The sequence below is a fragment of the Sander lucioperca genome, chromosome 4 (assembly GCF_008315115.2).
Source record: "Sander lucioperca isolate FBNREF2018 chromosome 4, SLUC_FBN_1.2, whole genome shotgun sequence".
NCBI lineage: Eukaryota > Metazoa > Chordata > Actinopteri > Perciformes > Percidae > Sander > Sander lucioperca.
Genome location: NC_050176.1, coordinates 22309040 through 22321688, shown reverse-complemented (window position 1 = coordinate 22321688; position 12649 = coordinate 22309040). Strand labels below are relative to the sequence as shown.

General features: G+C 41.9%; 2 protein-coding genes across 6 annotated transcripts in view; one reads left to right on the top strand and one right to left on the bottom strand.

The window, feature by feature from the left end:
- Nucleotides 1-7226, top strand: part of LOC116052195 (cadherin-23) — a 44009-nt gene extending 36783 nt beyond the window's left edge. Inside the window, exons 30-35 of the mRNA XM_031302732.2 lie at nucleotides 181-278; nucleotides 1921-2082; nucleotides 3706-3891; nucleotides 5287-5361; nucleotides 5445-5481; nucleotides 6741-7226. Of these exons, the coding sequence (XP_031158592.1) occupies nucleotides 181-278; nucleotides 1921-2082; nucleotides 3706-3891; nucleotides 5287-5361; nucleotides 5445-5481; nucleotides 6741-6887 (705 nt within the window). The 3' untranslated portion in view covers nucleotides 6888-7226. The remainder of the gene's footprint in view (nucleotides 1-180; nucleotides 279-1920; nucleotides 2083-3705; nucleotides 3892-5286; nucleotides 5362-5444; nucleotides 5482-6740) is intronic.
- Nucleotides 7227-10014: 2788 nt separating this feature from the next.
- Nucleotides 10015-12649, bottom strand: part of usp34 (ubiquitin specific peptidase 34) — a 109342-nt gene continuing 106707 nt past the window's right edge. For 4 of the 5 annotated variants that reach the window (XM_036000977.1, XM_036000978.1, XM_036000980.1 and 1 more), the window contains 3 exons: nucleotides 12062-12202; nucleotides 11794-11950; nucleotides 10015-11435 (listed from right to left, as the gene is read on the bottom strand). In XM_036000977.1, coding sequence (XP_035856870.1) covers nucleotides 10654-11435; nucleotides 11794-11950; nucleotides 12062-12202 — 1080 coding nt within the window. In that variant the 3' untranslated portion in view covers nucleotides 10015-10653. The remainder of the gene's footprint in view (nucleotides 11436-11793; nucleotides 11951-12061; nucleotides 12203-12649) is intronic. The other variant, XM_036000979.1, reaches the window with a different exon arrangement.

Genomic DNA, 12649 nt, shown 5'->3' with positions numbered 1-12649 from the left:
TACCTCAGACAAAGTCAGATGAAATCACCTCGTCACTTTTTGAATATTCGTAAAAACCCACAGACAGACGTAAAGGTTGACCAATAGCATTGATTTATGAAAAAACATTAGGCAGACGGCGAGAATATGTACTTCAATAAAGATTTTTATTTATTGAAAGAAAACATGTTCTGCCTCCAGGTGGAAGTGCATGGAAGTGCGAGCAGCAGCGACGTGGTGGTCATCTCCCTCAACCAGCCTGCTAACGTCGTGGAAAAGAAAGTCCCGGAGCTGGAGAAGTGAGACAAGAAGTTAAACTCATAATTAAAGTGCTCATATTCTGCTTTTCCCCTTTCCTTTATTGTGTTATATACTATATTTGTTGTGCATGTAATAGGCTTCCAAAGTGAAAAAGCCCAAAGTCCACCCCAAAGGGACTTACCATCTCCAACAGAAAACACTGTTCACAAACTGCTCCAAACAGCTCTATTGTAGTCCAGCCTTTACTTCAGAGACAAACGTGGTCACTTTGGAACACACGTTATAATGCTCACCTAGCTGCTAGCATGGCACGCCCTCATACTCTGCTTCTGACTGGCTAGTAGTCCTTACCCAGGTACTGTCAGGACACGCCCTCATACTCTGCTTCTGACTGGCTAGTAGTCCTTACCTAGCTACTGTCAGGGCACGCCCTCATACTCTGCTACTGACTGGCTAGTAGTCCTTACCTAGCTACTGTCAGGGCACTCTGTAGCTAAAACAGAGAGCTCAACACACAGGGTGAAAAGAGGAGCTGCAGCAATGTGCAGTACAACTAAAATATGGTGTTTTTTGAAAATTAAACCATGTAAACCTTTTCTGATATAACCTCTAATTACAATTATGAACCTGAAAATGAGCAGAATATGAGCACTTTAAGATTGTTTTGAGATGTATTCCTTCTGGTTTTTATTGTTATAATTTATATATAACATTTGGTGTGTCTTTCAGACCAATTCTAAACTATCTGGAGGGAGTCCAATAGAAGCGATACATAATCTTGAACTGGATGAGGTGCACCCTCACATCGCGAGACATAGTTTTAGTATTCCTACAGATTCTGTCCCACTCCTCATCCAAGTTCAAGTTACTTGGGGCATTAAAAATAAAAAATAAATAAAAATATCACACTTTCTCTGTAGTCTACCGTTAGCTAACTACCGTAAATTTAGGCTACTTTTAAAATGCCATATTTTCCCTCTGGGCTCTGGTTGGCATACCAACTCAACATTTTGTTGTTTGTTAATAGTGTAACTGTTATTTATTGTTAAATTATTGTAGTTATGTGTTAGGTGACTTAGGTTTACTTATTATATATTTAAGTACTTTAAAACGTTAATATATTGTTAAATTTAAATAATTTTCTATTTAAAAAGAGCCTTTCTTTGATGTCATTTTTCAGTTTTTCAAGAATTGGTTTAGGAATCGGAATCTTTTTAAAAATACCGGTTCGGCATCGGAATCATAAAAATTCCAAACGATACCCAACCCCATGTAAACAATCGATATTACAATCAAATCCGATGTAATACTCCGATCCCTTTCCCATGTCTTTTTAAAGGGGCTTCCCAGGCTCCATCCCCCAGGTTCTGCATAAGCACAGAATAATACCCAGAAGCCTCATGACCTTTTCCATAATTCAACAACACCTTATCTAAACATTCTGGTGCCTTCGGGGCTGAAAAACTGAATCCAAAAATCCCCACTAACAGATGGCGAAGTTACAAATATCTAAAAAGAAAATTGAGACTTAAGGGACTAAAGACTGCTGTACCACATCCTCAAAGGATTTCAATATACAACGAGATACAAGTTTATCTCATGTTTGAGATTGTTTTGAGATTTTATTTTTCCTTCTGTTTTTTATTGTTATGATATATATTTATATTTGTTTCCTGCCAGGTCTTTGGGTGCAGCTCTGGGCTGGACCGTGAACGTCATAGAGGTGTCGAGCGCTAACGGAGGATCGTCTGAGTCCAGAACCTGGAGAGCCGCCGTGAAGACTTTGGTCAGCTTCATCAGTGTGAACGGACAAGACGTTGTTTCTGCCGAAGAAGTCACAAAGTGAGAGTTTGATCTTTAATGTTGAAAAGTGAACTTCAATACGGAGAGTTTTACATACAAGTTATGACAAAACTGCCTGAACCGGACTGATTAAAGGTCCCATGGCATGAAAATGTCACTTTGAGGTTTTTTAACATTAATATGCGTTCCCCCAGCCTGCCTATGGTCCCCCAGTGGCTAGAAATGGTGATAGGTGTAAACCGAGCCCTGGGTATCCTGCTCTGCCTTTGAGAAAATGAAAGCTCAGATGGGCACATCTGGAATCTTCCCTTTATGACGTCATAAGGGGAAAGGTTACCTCCCCTTTCTCTGGTTTGCCCGCCCAGAGAATTTGGCCCGCCGTTGAGAGAGAGAGAGACATCACGGCTTGAAAACAAGTGAAGCATGGCAGTTGGTCAAGGCCACACCCCCACCCTCCACCCCCCCCCCTCTCCTCCTCAATAGCATTTAAAGCTACAGACACAGAAATGGCACATCCTAAGGAAAGATCATTGTGGGACTGGCTCTAGTGGCTGGAATTCTGGACCAAGGCTGAATTTAGGGAAAGAGACTTCAGATACAGTATTAGGGGACCACTAAGGCCTATATAAAAGAGACTTCAGATACAGTATTAGGGGACCACTAAGGCCTATATAAAAGAGACTTCAGATACAGTATTAGGGGACCACTAAGGTCTATATAAAAGAGACTTCAGATACAGTATTAGGGGACCACTAAGGCCTATATAAAGAGACTTCAGATACAGTATTAGGGGACCACTAAGGTCTATATAAAAGAGACTTCAGATACAGTATTAGGGGACCACTAAGGCCTATATAAGAGAGACTTCAGATACAGTATTAGGGGACCACTAAGGCCTATATAAAGAGACTTCAGATACAGTATTAGGGGACCACTAAGGCCTATATAAAAGCATCCAAAAAGCAGCATGTCATAGGACCTTTAATATATTTAACACAACATTGTTCTGCACCTCTCACTAGGGGGTGTAAATCACACGCTTTATCACGATACGATATTAAAGCGATTCTTTGGACAATGATACAATATTTACTGATATCACAAAGTGTGTTATGAACAGTACATAAGCCCATTTAATACAATCATTAATGTTATCATAATTACTATGTATATTTACAACTAAAATATGATTTGATAATTTCATTACTAAGCTCTTCCAGACATTTAAATGAAAAACAAACTACTAATACATATAAAGCGGGGATTTCAAAATAAAGGCGCATCTTTAAGATGACGATATGTATCAATATTTCACCATGTATCAATAATATTGGATCGTTGAGGTTTGAATCACGCCACATTTTTTTTTTTACTGAAACGGGTGCGTTCAACAACCTGTTGTGTGCGCAGGCGCGCTGCCTTGAGTTTATATACATGTCTCTGCTGATTGGCTGTCGCCTGTGAGACAGCCAATAAACAAGAGACACACCCACAGATATCAAAACATATCTCAAAAAGTTTCACACCGCTCAGAGGAAACATGTCGTTCAACACGGAAACCGTAGCAACGCGATGCACACACATTTTTAGATTGAACGTGCCCCTGTCATGAGATATTTGTGACCAGTCGTGTTGGAGCTGTAACTCTCTGTCTCTCAACAGGAAACTGCAGAGCCAATCAGCTGCTGTGAGGGCGGAGCTGGTCAAAGTGTTCGGGGAGAGTCTTCATTTTGACGTGGAGGTGAAGCCTCAGAGCCCCGCCTCCAACCAGGCGGCTGTCATCGCTCTGGCAACCTTGTTGGCCCTGAGCATGCTGGGATTGATTGTCGCTGTCGCCTTGATCATCAGGTGAGACTGGAAACAGTCGTGTCCTTCAGACCGGTTATGTTACATAAGAATCAACTTCATATTTATAGTACGACAGTATCGTGTTTACAGATTGTCTCAGAATCTCGGAAGTCGAAAAAATTACTATTTTAAAAATTAAATTTAGATTTTCAAATCTAAATTTTAAGATCAGATTTCTGAATTAATGTCCATCGTTGTGTTTGAAGACTCCCTTTACCCCATCATTAGCACTATATGTTCACTTTCTGTCTCATTATTTTATAAAGTCACTGTGCTTTCAATAAGAAAATCTTAACTTTAATGTTCCCTGGCGTGGAAGTTTCTACGAACAAAAAACATTTTTTTCATTTTTAAAAAACAACTTCCCGTTTCACTGAACAAAAAGGATTTTTAGACGCTGCTGCTGAGATTTTCCTGAGGTTTCTGAATTTTTCTTACGCTTATTAAATACATTAAACTGCTCATATTATGCTTTTTAGCTTTTTCCCTTTCCTTTATTGTGTTATATATCTTTTGTGTGCATGTTATAGGTTTACAAAGTGAAAAAGCCCAAAGTCCACCCCAAAGGGACTTACCATCTCCAACAGAAAACACTGTTCACAAACTGCTCCAAACAGCTCTATTGTAGTCCAGCCTTTACTTCAGAGACAAACGTGGTCACTTTGGAACACACGTTATAATGCTCGCCTAGCTGCTAGCATGGCACGCCCTCATACTCTACTTCTGACTGGCTAGTAGTCCTTACCTAGTTACTGTCAGGACACGCCCTCATACTCTGCTTCTGACTGGCTAGTAGTCCTTACCTAGGTACTGTCAGGGCACGCCCTCATACTCTGCTTCTGACTGGCTAGTAGTCCTTACCTAGCTACTGTCAGGGCACGCCCTCATACTCTGCTTCTGACTGGCTAGTAGTCCTTACCTAGCTACTGAGCATGTGCGACTCCCAACAAAGATGTTACAGCAGTGAGATGTCTCACTCTGTAGCTAAAACAGAGAGCTCAACACACAGGGGGAAAAGAGGAGCTGCAGCAATGTGCAGTACAACAAAAATGATGTTTTTTGAAAATTCAACCATGTAAACCTATTCTGGTACAACCTCTAAATACAATTATGAACCTGAAAATGAGCATAATATGAGCCCTTTAAAGACGTTAACTTAGAGAGAAGTCTACAGTCTGTACATTCTGTACAAAAATGCACACATACTTATTTTGCTCTATACAATAATCAAGTGGAAATAGTTTTAGACATGTTTGGAATATTTTTATTCTTAAATATCAGCATCCCAACACGTGACTCCTCCCCGGATTTCTGATGACGATGAAGGAAGTTAAGTGTCCGTCAGACTGCAACATGTCAACGTGTGTGTGTGTGTGTACTCTCTCTCCCCCCCAGGTTTAAGAGGACACAGAAACATCAAGATTCTGACAAGGAGAGTTTTGACATCGACCGACACGCTGAAGGTTACACGTAAGTCCTCCCAATGTTCAAACGTCTTCACAGTTCTCCATTTGACGCCTGCTTTTAATAGAAATCCCTCCCATTTGTTCCAGGAACTGGTCACAGGAGAGTCCTGAAACATCTGAACAGGTAAAAGAGAAAAAAAAAGAAAAAATTTAAAGTGTTGCGATGACATAAGTTGACAGTCAGTCCTGTGAGAACCACGTATCTCTCAAAAGTTTTTAAACTTTTAATGGTGTCAGCTTTGTGACGATGCATTTGATCAGCTGATCAAAGAGGCTTTTTAAAGACTTTATTTAGTTTTGAAGGAGGAGAGGTTTCCCAACACGTAAAGGAACATCCTTCAGTTTATCACAAACATTCAACATCAACACATCTGGAGATGCGTGGTTTTCACTGGACAGGAAGGGGATGAAAAACTAGGGATGTCCAGATCCGATCACGTGATCGAAAATCGGGCCCGATCACGTGGTTTCAGACTCGATCGGAATCGGACGTTACCTCCCGATCAGGACTCAGATATATATGTATATATATTCTCATTATTTTTTAACACATCTATAGTTATGCGGTGGCACAGAGTTAGACCCTTTTGACTCCACACAGAAACAGCAACGCGTGCGGCATGACATCACTTTGTTGCAGAGACGCTATTGGTTAAATGCCGGCAAAGTAGAACACGGAAGCAGCTTGAAGCGGAAAGCGCGAGTATGTCTGCGGTCTGGAGGTATTATAAAGTTGAATTATTATAGAAGTATCGGATCGGGACTCGGTATCGGTAGATACTCAAAATCAAATGACTGACTCGAGGGCAAAAAAACCTGATCGGGACATCCCTATGAAAAACTGTCATCTGAAAAGTAACTTAAGCTGTCAGACAAAAGTAGTGGAGTAAAAAGTAGAATGTTTACCTCTGAGATGTAGCAGATAGGCCTGCATGATAAATCGTTATAAAAATCGCGATCTCAATTCACCCTTTCGCAATTTAATTTTTGTAGTTCAGTGTGTTATACGTCACTATTTTTGGTAGCCTACTGTACTTAAATGGCCAGTATTTACTTTATTTTCTTTATTCATTGAAGCCTCTATGTTTATAGGCTTGTGGTGATGCACGATGTGCTATAGGTGCCAAAAATAATCAATGTTTGGTACTGCCAATTTGTTTTGTCATGGTTCGATGTGCAATAAACTTTACACTTCGTGAGAAAAAAAATGGTGGCAGAGAATCGTGATATCAATTCTAAGCTAAAAAATCATGATTCATATTTTTCCCTGAATCGTGCAGGCCTAGTAGCAGAGTAGAAGTAGAAGAACATGGAAATATTCAAGTAAAAGTACAAGGTAATGTACTTAGTTACAATGGTAACTATTATAGTTTTGTGTTTCGGCGACAGACAAAGTCACGTGAGAGGAGAACGGAGGATGAGCAGCAGAGGACAGACGATGGCGGGACAGTAAAGACGGACGGTAACAGTGTGAGATTCAAACGGGACAGGCAGACGGAGGACGAGGATGAAAGCCGCACTTCTCTCTGATCTGAACGCAGCAGCTTTCAGTCCGCCCGTATGGAGGCTGCAGAGTGCCACTAAAATAATTAGACTATACTAACTGATTATACTCGGTTAATAGGTTTCAGGTGAGACACGTTTTCAATCACAAAATGGGAAATGTAAATGTTAGCAGGAAACTGAAGTGGGTTTTGATAGACCGAGACGGACACAAAATAAAAATGTAAAACGTTACAAATAATTTTGTGATTCCATTTTACACGTGAATTTTTTAAAATATTTTTATTGAGAAAGAAAAGTTCGTTCTTGACCTTTTTATAAAGCAAACTTCAGCCACCGAGGAAGACCGGGAGATGCTGTTAAAAGCTCTGGAAAAAAAACTAGTAAACAGATAAATATTAACATAATTTATCATAACTAATTTTAAGAGCGAATTTAATTAATCCATCTAACAAATGTTTATCTTGTGTCTTTTTTTGTACTTTTTTTGCACTATCCCTTGCTGCTGTGACATTGTGTAATCCCCGTTGTGGGATTAATAAAAAGGATTTTTAATATTTTTAAAATTTAAAATTGACATTTAAGTTAGTTATTCGTGTGGCACTCTTGAGCCTCCGTACAACAACAGACATCCCAGCAACTGATTTTATGAAACTGTTTTAATAACTAAACTCAGATGCTGTTGTGTTCAGTTTGACTTTTTAATTTTAAATAAATTAGCTGTTCAGCACCAACACTGCATATTATTTCGGCTCATGTTCAGCCTGAGACACAATGAGACGGATCATGAACAAAATGGCACTTTATTCTAGAAAAAGGAACTAGATAAAATGCTCCAACTGTACTTTTTTAAGTTTAAATAAAGGAAAAAAAAAGAAATTCTGGGCAGCAAGTTTCAGAAAGAACAGCTTTGTGGTCTGATGTCACTGCAGTTAAGTTTAATTATCAATCCTGGTACCTGGTAGAGCGCGTGCCCATATATAGAGGCTTACTCCTCGATGCAGCGGCCGCAGGTTCAACTCCAACTTGCGGCCCTTTGCTGCATGTCGTTCCCCTTCTCTCTCTCTCTCTCCTTTCATGTATTCTGCTGTCCTATATAAATAAAGGCCTAAAATGCCCTAAATGTAATCTTTTAGAAATGTCAAACTGATCTGATCTTTCATGCTTAAAATTTAACGGAACTCAAATGTTTAAATGTCACTTTTTTGTTTTGTTTTGTATTCTAATTGTCCTCTTTTCTTTGATGCACTTTGAATGTAATTATGACGCAGCTCTGCAGAAATACTGGAACATACTGTAAATTGTGCGTCTGTGCATTTCAATCTGTATAAAAAAAATAAACGAATTGACTTCCTGCTATTTTTGTATTTTGTAAATCAAAATCGTTCCAAATATGTATTGTGATTCTTTTACACTGAACGTCAGTGATGAGTTTGTCGTGAAGTCAGACAGTTTGAAGTCAGACTTCACGCACGAGTGCAAAAGGATTTTAACACGTCAACATTATTCCGGTTGTGGATCATGGATTATAAATTGGTAAATAAACCAGTTATATCATCCAACATGGAATCAAGGAGAGGTGGTCAGAAAGCACAGGGGACACACTTTGTTTCTCCTTCTCCGGTGAAGTCGCTACTTGCCGAAGCTAATAATGAATTTTTACTCTGAATTCAGATCCTCGTCTCTCTCACTCGCTCTACCACACACGCACACACACACACACACACACACACACACACACACACACACAAAGAGACAGACACACACACACACACACACACACACACACACACAAAGAGACAGACACACAGAGACAGACACACACACACAAAGACATTGAGACACAAAGAGACACACAGCAACTCAAAGAGACACAGACACACAAACACACACAGAGATACAGACACACAAACACACACACAAAGAGACAGACACAAACACACAGACACAGACTCAAAGAGAGACACACAAACACACACACACACACACAAAGACTCAAAGACACAGACACAGAGACTCAAAGAGACACAGACACACACACACACGCACAAAGACCCAAAGAGACAGAGACACACAAAGACAGACACACAGAGATTCAAAGAGACGCACACACGCTATTCTCACACACACACAAAGACACACACACACACACACACACAGCTATTATCTTAAAGAGATGCGCCAGAACGACGCTGACACACCAGCCCACAAGTAGAAATCCTCACAACGGCGTCGGCTACGAGTACAACCATAGATCACCCTTTAGATGCTACGTGTAGTATTTTTCTTACTTTAAAGTTTTTTTAATACACTTCTGTATATCTTTGCATGTACAGTTACTTCCGTTACACCGTCAGTCAGAAAAGGTTCGACAAAGTATAAAATCCTTGGTGACAATACTTTAAAATAACCAAGTTGTTAACCCCGTTATGAGCTGCGACACATGACCATTTCTGCCCCTTAAAATGCAGGAAGAAAACCACTGTGCAGCTGCAGTAATACTGGCATAACCCCCCCCCAGCGTGTTACATAAACAATGATTCTGTACTTACATGTACACGTCCCAGTCTCTGTGATCCATTTAGCGTCCTGCACATCACCGTAGAAACCCTGATGCTGATGCGAACGTCTGCAGCCTGAAAACATTTTTTTTTTTCAACTTCTACTTGTCTCTTTTCGACAAAACACTGAGGGGAAAAGAAAGAAAAAAAACCCTCACAGCTCCACGTTGATTCAAGTTCATAATTCTTCTTATTAAAACTGTTTTTTATTAATTTATTCTCTATTAAAATAAAATCAACAAAAACAAAAAAAAAAAAAAAAAAAAAGGTAACCAGAACACAGCAGAAGAAGCAAAAAATAAACAGATTATGGAATGTACTTCAGTAATGAAAATAAAAAGCTCCAGCTGGTCCAACATGGGGAAGGGGGGGGGGCTTTATTACAACCACAGTCAAATAAAGCACCGCTTTGATATATTCATATATATATAAAGATATTTTATATATATATTTATATAGTTTTCATATACACCTTCAGGCAATGACTTAGAGAGGATTCTTTACAGAATCAAGTTTCTCGTGGTTCTCTTAATTTACAGGTAAACTTAGTTTCTGGATAATTAAACCGCAGAAAAAAAGTCAAGGCAACTTTCTTTTTGCCTCGTTCATAAAGTACAAAACTGGCACAGAGGACGACCGTTTGTTTTTTTTATACACAGTAAAAATGCAATAAAATTAAATTACATACAGGAGACAAAAGTTCTGTAAACCTTTCCCCGTAACAGCAAACCGCAAACAAATAAAATCACTTTCCAAAAAAAAAAAAAAAATTCAAAAATCAGTATAAAACACAAAAAAAAAATAAACTTGTTTTTTTGCCCTTTGGGAAGGAAAAAAAAAAATGTGCTATAGCTTGTACGACTTTTTCTTTTTTTTCTTCTTTATTTGTCAAACGGGAGGGCGGGAGGCGGGGAGTCGGCTGTGCGTGGAGTCGGAGTGGAGTTTATTTATTTTAGATTTTTTTTTTAATAGAGCGAAACGACACGGCGAGAGCCACTGAAGCTGGAAAACCCGACCGACTGAACATCAGCAGAAGGCAACGGACAGCAGCGCACAAACAGCAGGAGGAGGGGGAGGAACCGAAAAAACTGGGAAAAGTTTATTTTTTCCTCTGAGAAGAATTCAGATTTTTAAAGAGAGAGAGAGAGAGAGAGAGGGAAAAAAAAAAAATGAAAAGGAAAAAAAAAATGTTTTTTTGTTAAAGATCTCATGGCGGCTGTGAGTTGATGATGTCATGAAGAGGGCGGGCCCTTAACAGACAGTTTGTTAACTATGGCGATGGTGGCTTCCACCGTCCTGTACAGCATGTCCAGCATGTCGGGCGGGGGGCTGGCGCCCGGAAACACCTGCGGCGAGGAGGAGGGGTCGCTGCCGCCCTCTGGCCCCTCCCCCACACCCACAAACCCCGAGGCCAATGGGAAGGCGGCGTCCTCCGAGAGGGACGGGGCCGAGCTGCCCTTAGAGCCCGCCTCTTTCTCTTCCTTCCCTTCCTCTGACGTGGCAGACATGGCCTCCCCTCTCCTCCCCTCCCGCTGCTCCCCTTCCTCCTCCTCATCCTCCTCCTCCTCCTCCTCCTCCTCTTCCTCCCCCGCGGCTGCCATGCGCCGCGCCGGCTCCACGTCCTCCGCCGGCACAAACCCCTCCCCCGCCTCGTGCAGCAGCGAGGAGGAGGACGAGAACGAGGAGGAGGAGGAGGAGGACGAGGACGCCTCCATCTTCTCCTCTTTGGGAGAGGAGTCCAGGTTCCCCGAGGCGACCGGGGCGGGGTCGGGAGAGGGCGGGTCTTGCTCCGTGCCTGGGTCGATCAGCGAGGAAGAGTCCCGTGTCTCCGTGTCCGAGTTGCTAGCGGGCGTCAGCGCCTCCTGGTGGTCGGGCTTGGGCTCGCCGCAGGGCGGCAGGGCTGAAGAGGAGGAGGTGGAGGCCACGCAGAGAGGCGTCGCAGCAGCTTCCCCAGTTCTGTCCTCATCACTGCTCACCCTCCGTCGCTTCACCGGGGTCGCCCCTTCGTCCTCGACTGACACACACACACACACACACACACACACACACACACACACAACACACAACACACAACACACAACACACATTTTAGTGCTGTGCAGTTCTGGTTTTATTTCAGCAGGATTTTAGATATTTGCCACCACATTTTAAATAACAGGTTTCTGGAGTTTGTGGAGCTCACATGACTGAATTTCTTTAAAACAAATGTGTGTGCAATCCAAGTTAATTATTGTATAAAACCCTTTTCAATCCCTAAATGTTTATAATTCCCTAAGTTTCAGTACTTCAGCTTCTGATTCAGGTCAATATTTCCCAACTAGGTCTAAGTCTGTCGTTGTCTTTGTGTGTGTGTGTGTGTGTGTGTGTTGTACCTTTGGCCTTCTGGTCCTTGGCCTCGAGCTCCAGAGCGCTGCGCTGCTGGACACAAACACGGCAGCGATCCAGCAGCTCCTGCAGCGCGGGGCAGAGGGCCGGGTCCACGGTCTGCGGGGGCTGGACGGACAGCAGCAGCACCAATGCCCTCAGGTCCTGAAAAACAGAGAGAGAGAGAGAGACGCTCAGTCTCAAACCAAAGATAAAAGGTGCTGTTTGGGGTGTGTGTGTGTGTGTGTGTGTGTGTGTGTGTGTGTGTTTTCATACGGCGTTCAGCAGGCCGCTGGTCTTGCTGAGCTCCAGGCGGTGAGCCGCCAGCTCAGGCTGCAGGCTGCTCTGTTCACTCAGCAGGTTCGCCACCAAAACGCTTATCAGGTTGGAGCAGCTGGGACCTGACAGCACCTGGACCTACACACACACACACAGACACACACACACACACACAGACAGACACACACACACAGACAGACAGACACACACACAGACAGACAGAGAGACACACACACACACACACACACACACACACAGACACACACACACACACACACACAGACAGACAGACAGAGAGACACACACACACACACACACACACACACACACACACACACACACACAGACAGACAGAGAGACACACACACACACACACACACAGACAGACAGACAGACAGACAGACAGACAGACACACACACACATTGCTGTTAGGGCTGGGTTTAAAACATAGATTTTCCAATCTATAATTTGAATGATCCGTAATCGATTCATAAAATCCCGAGAAGGATCTTTTAAGAGGCTCCATTTTAAAGCTAGACTGAAGACGTTGGTATCATCTGAAACTAGACGATCTAAAGAATCCA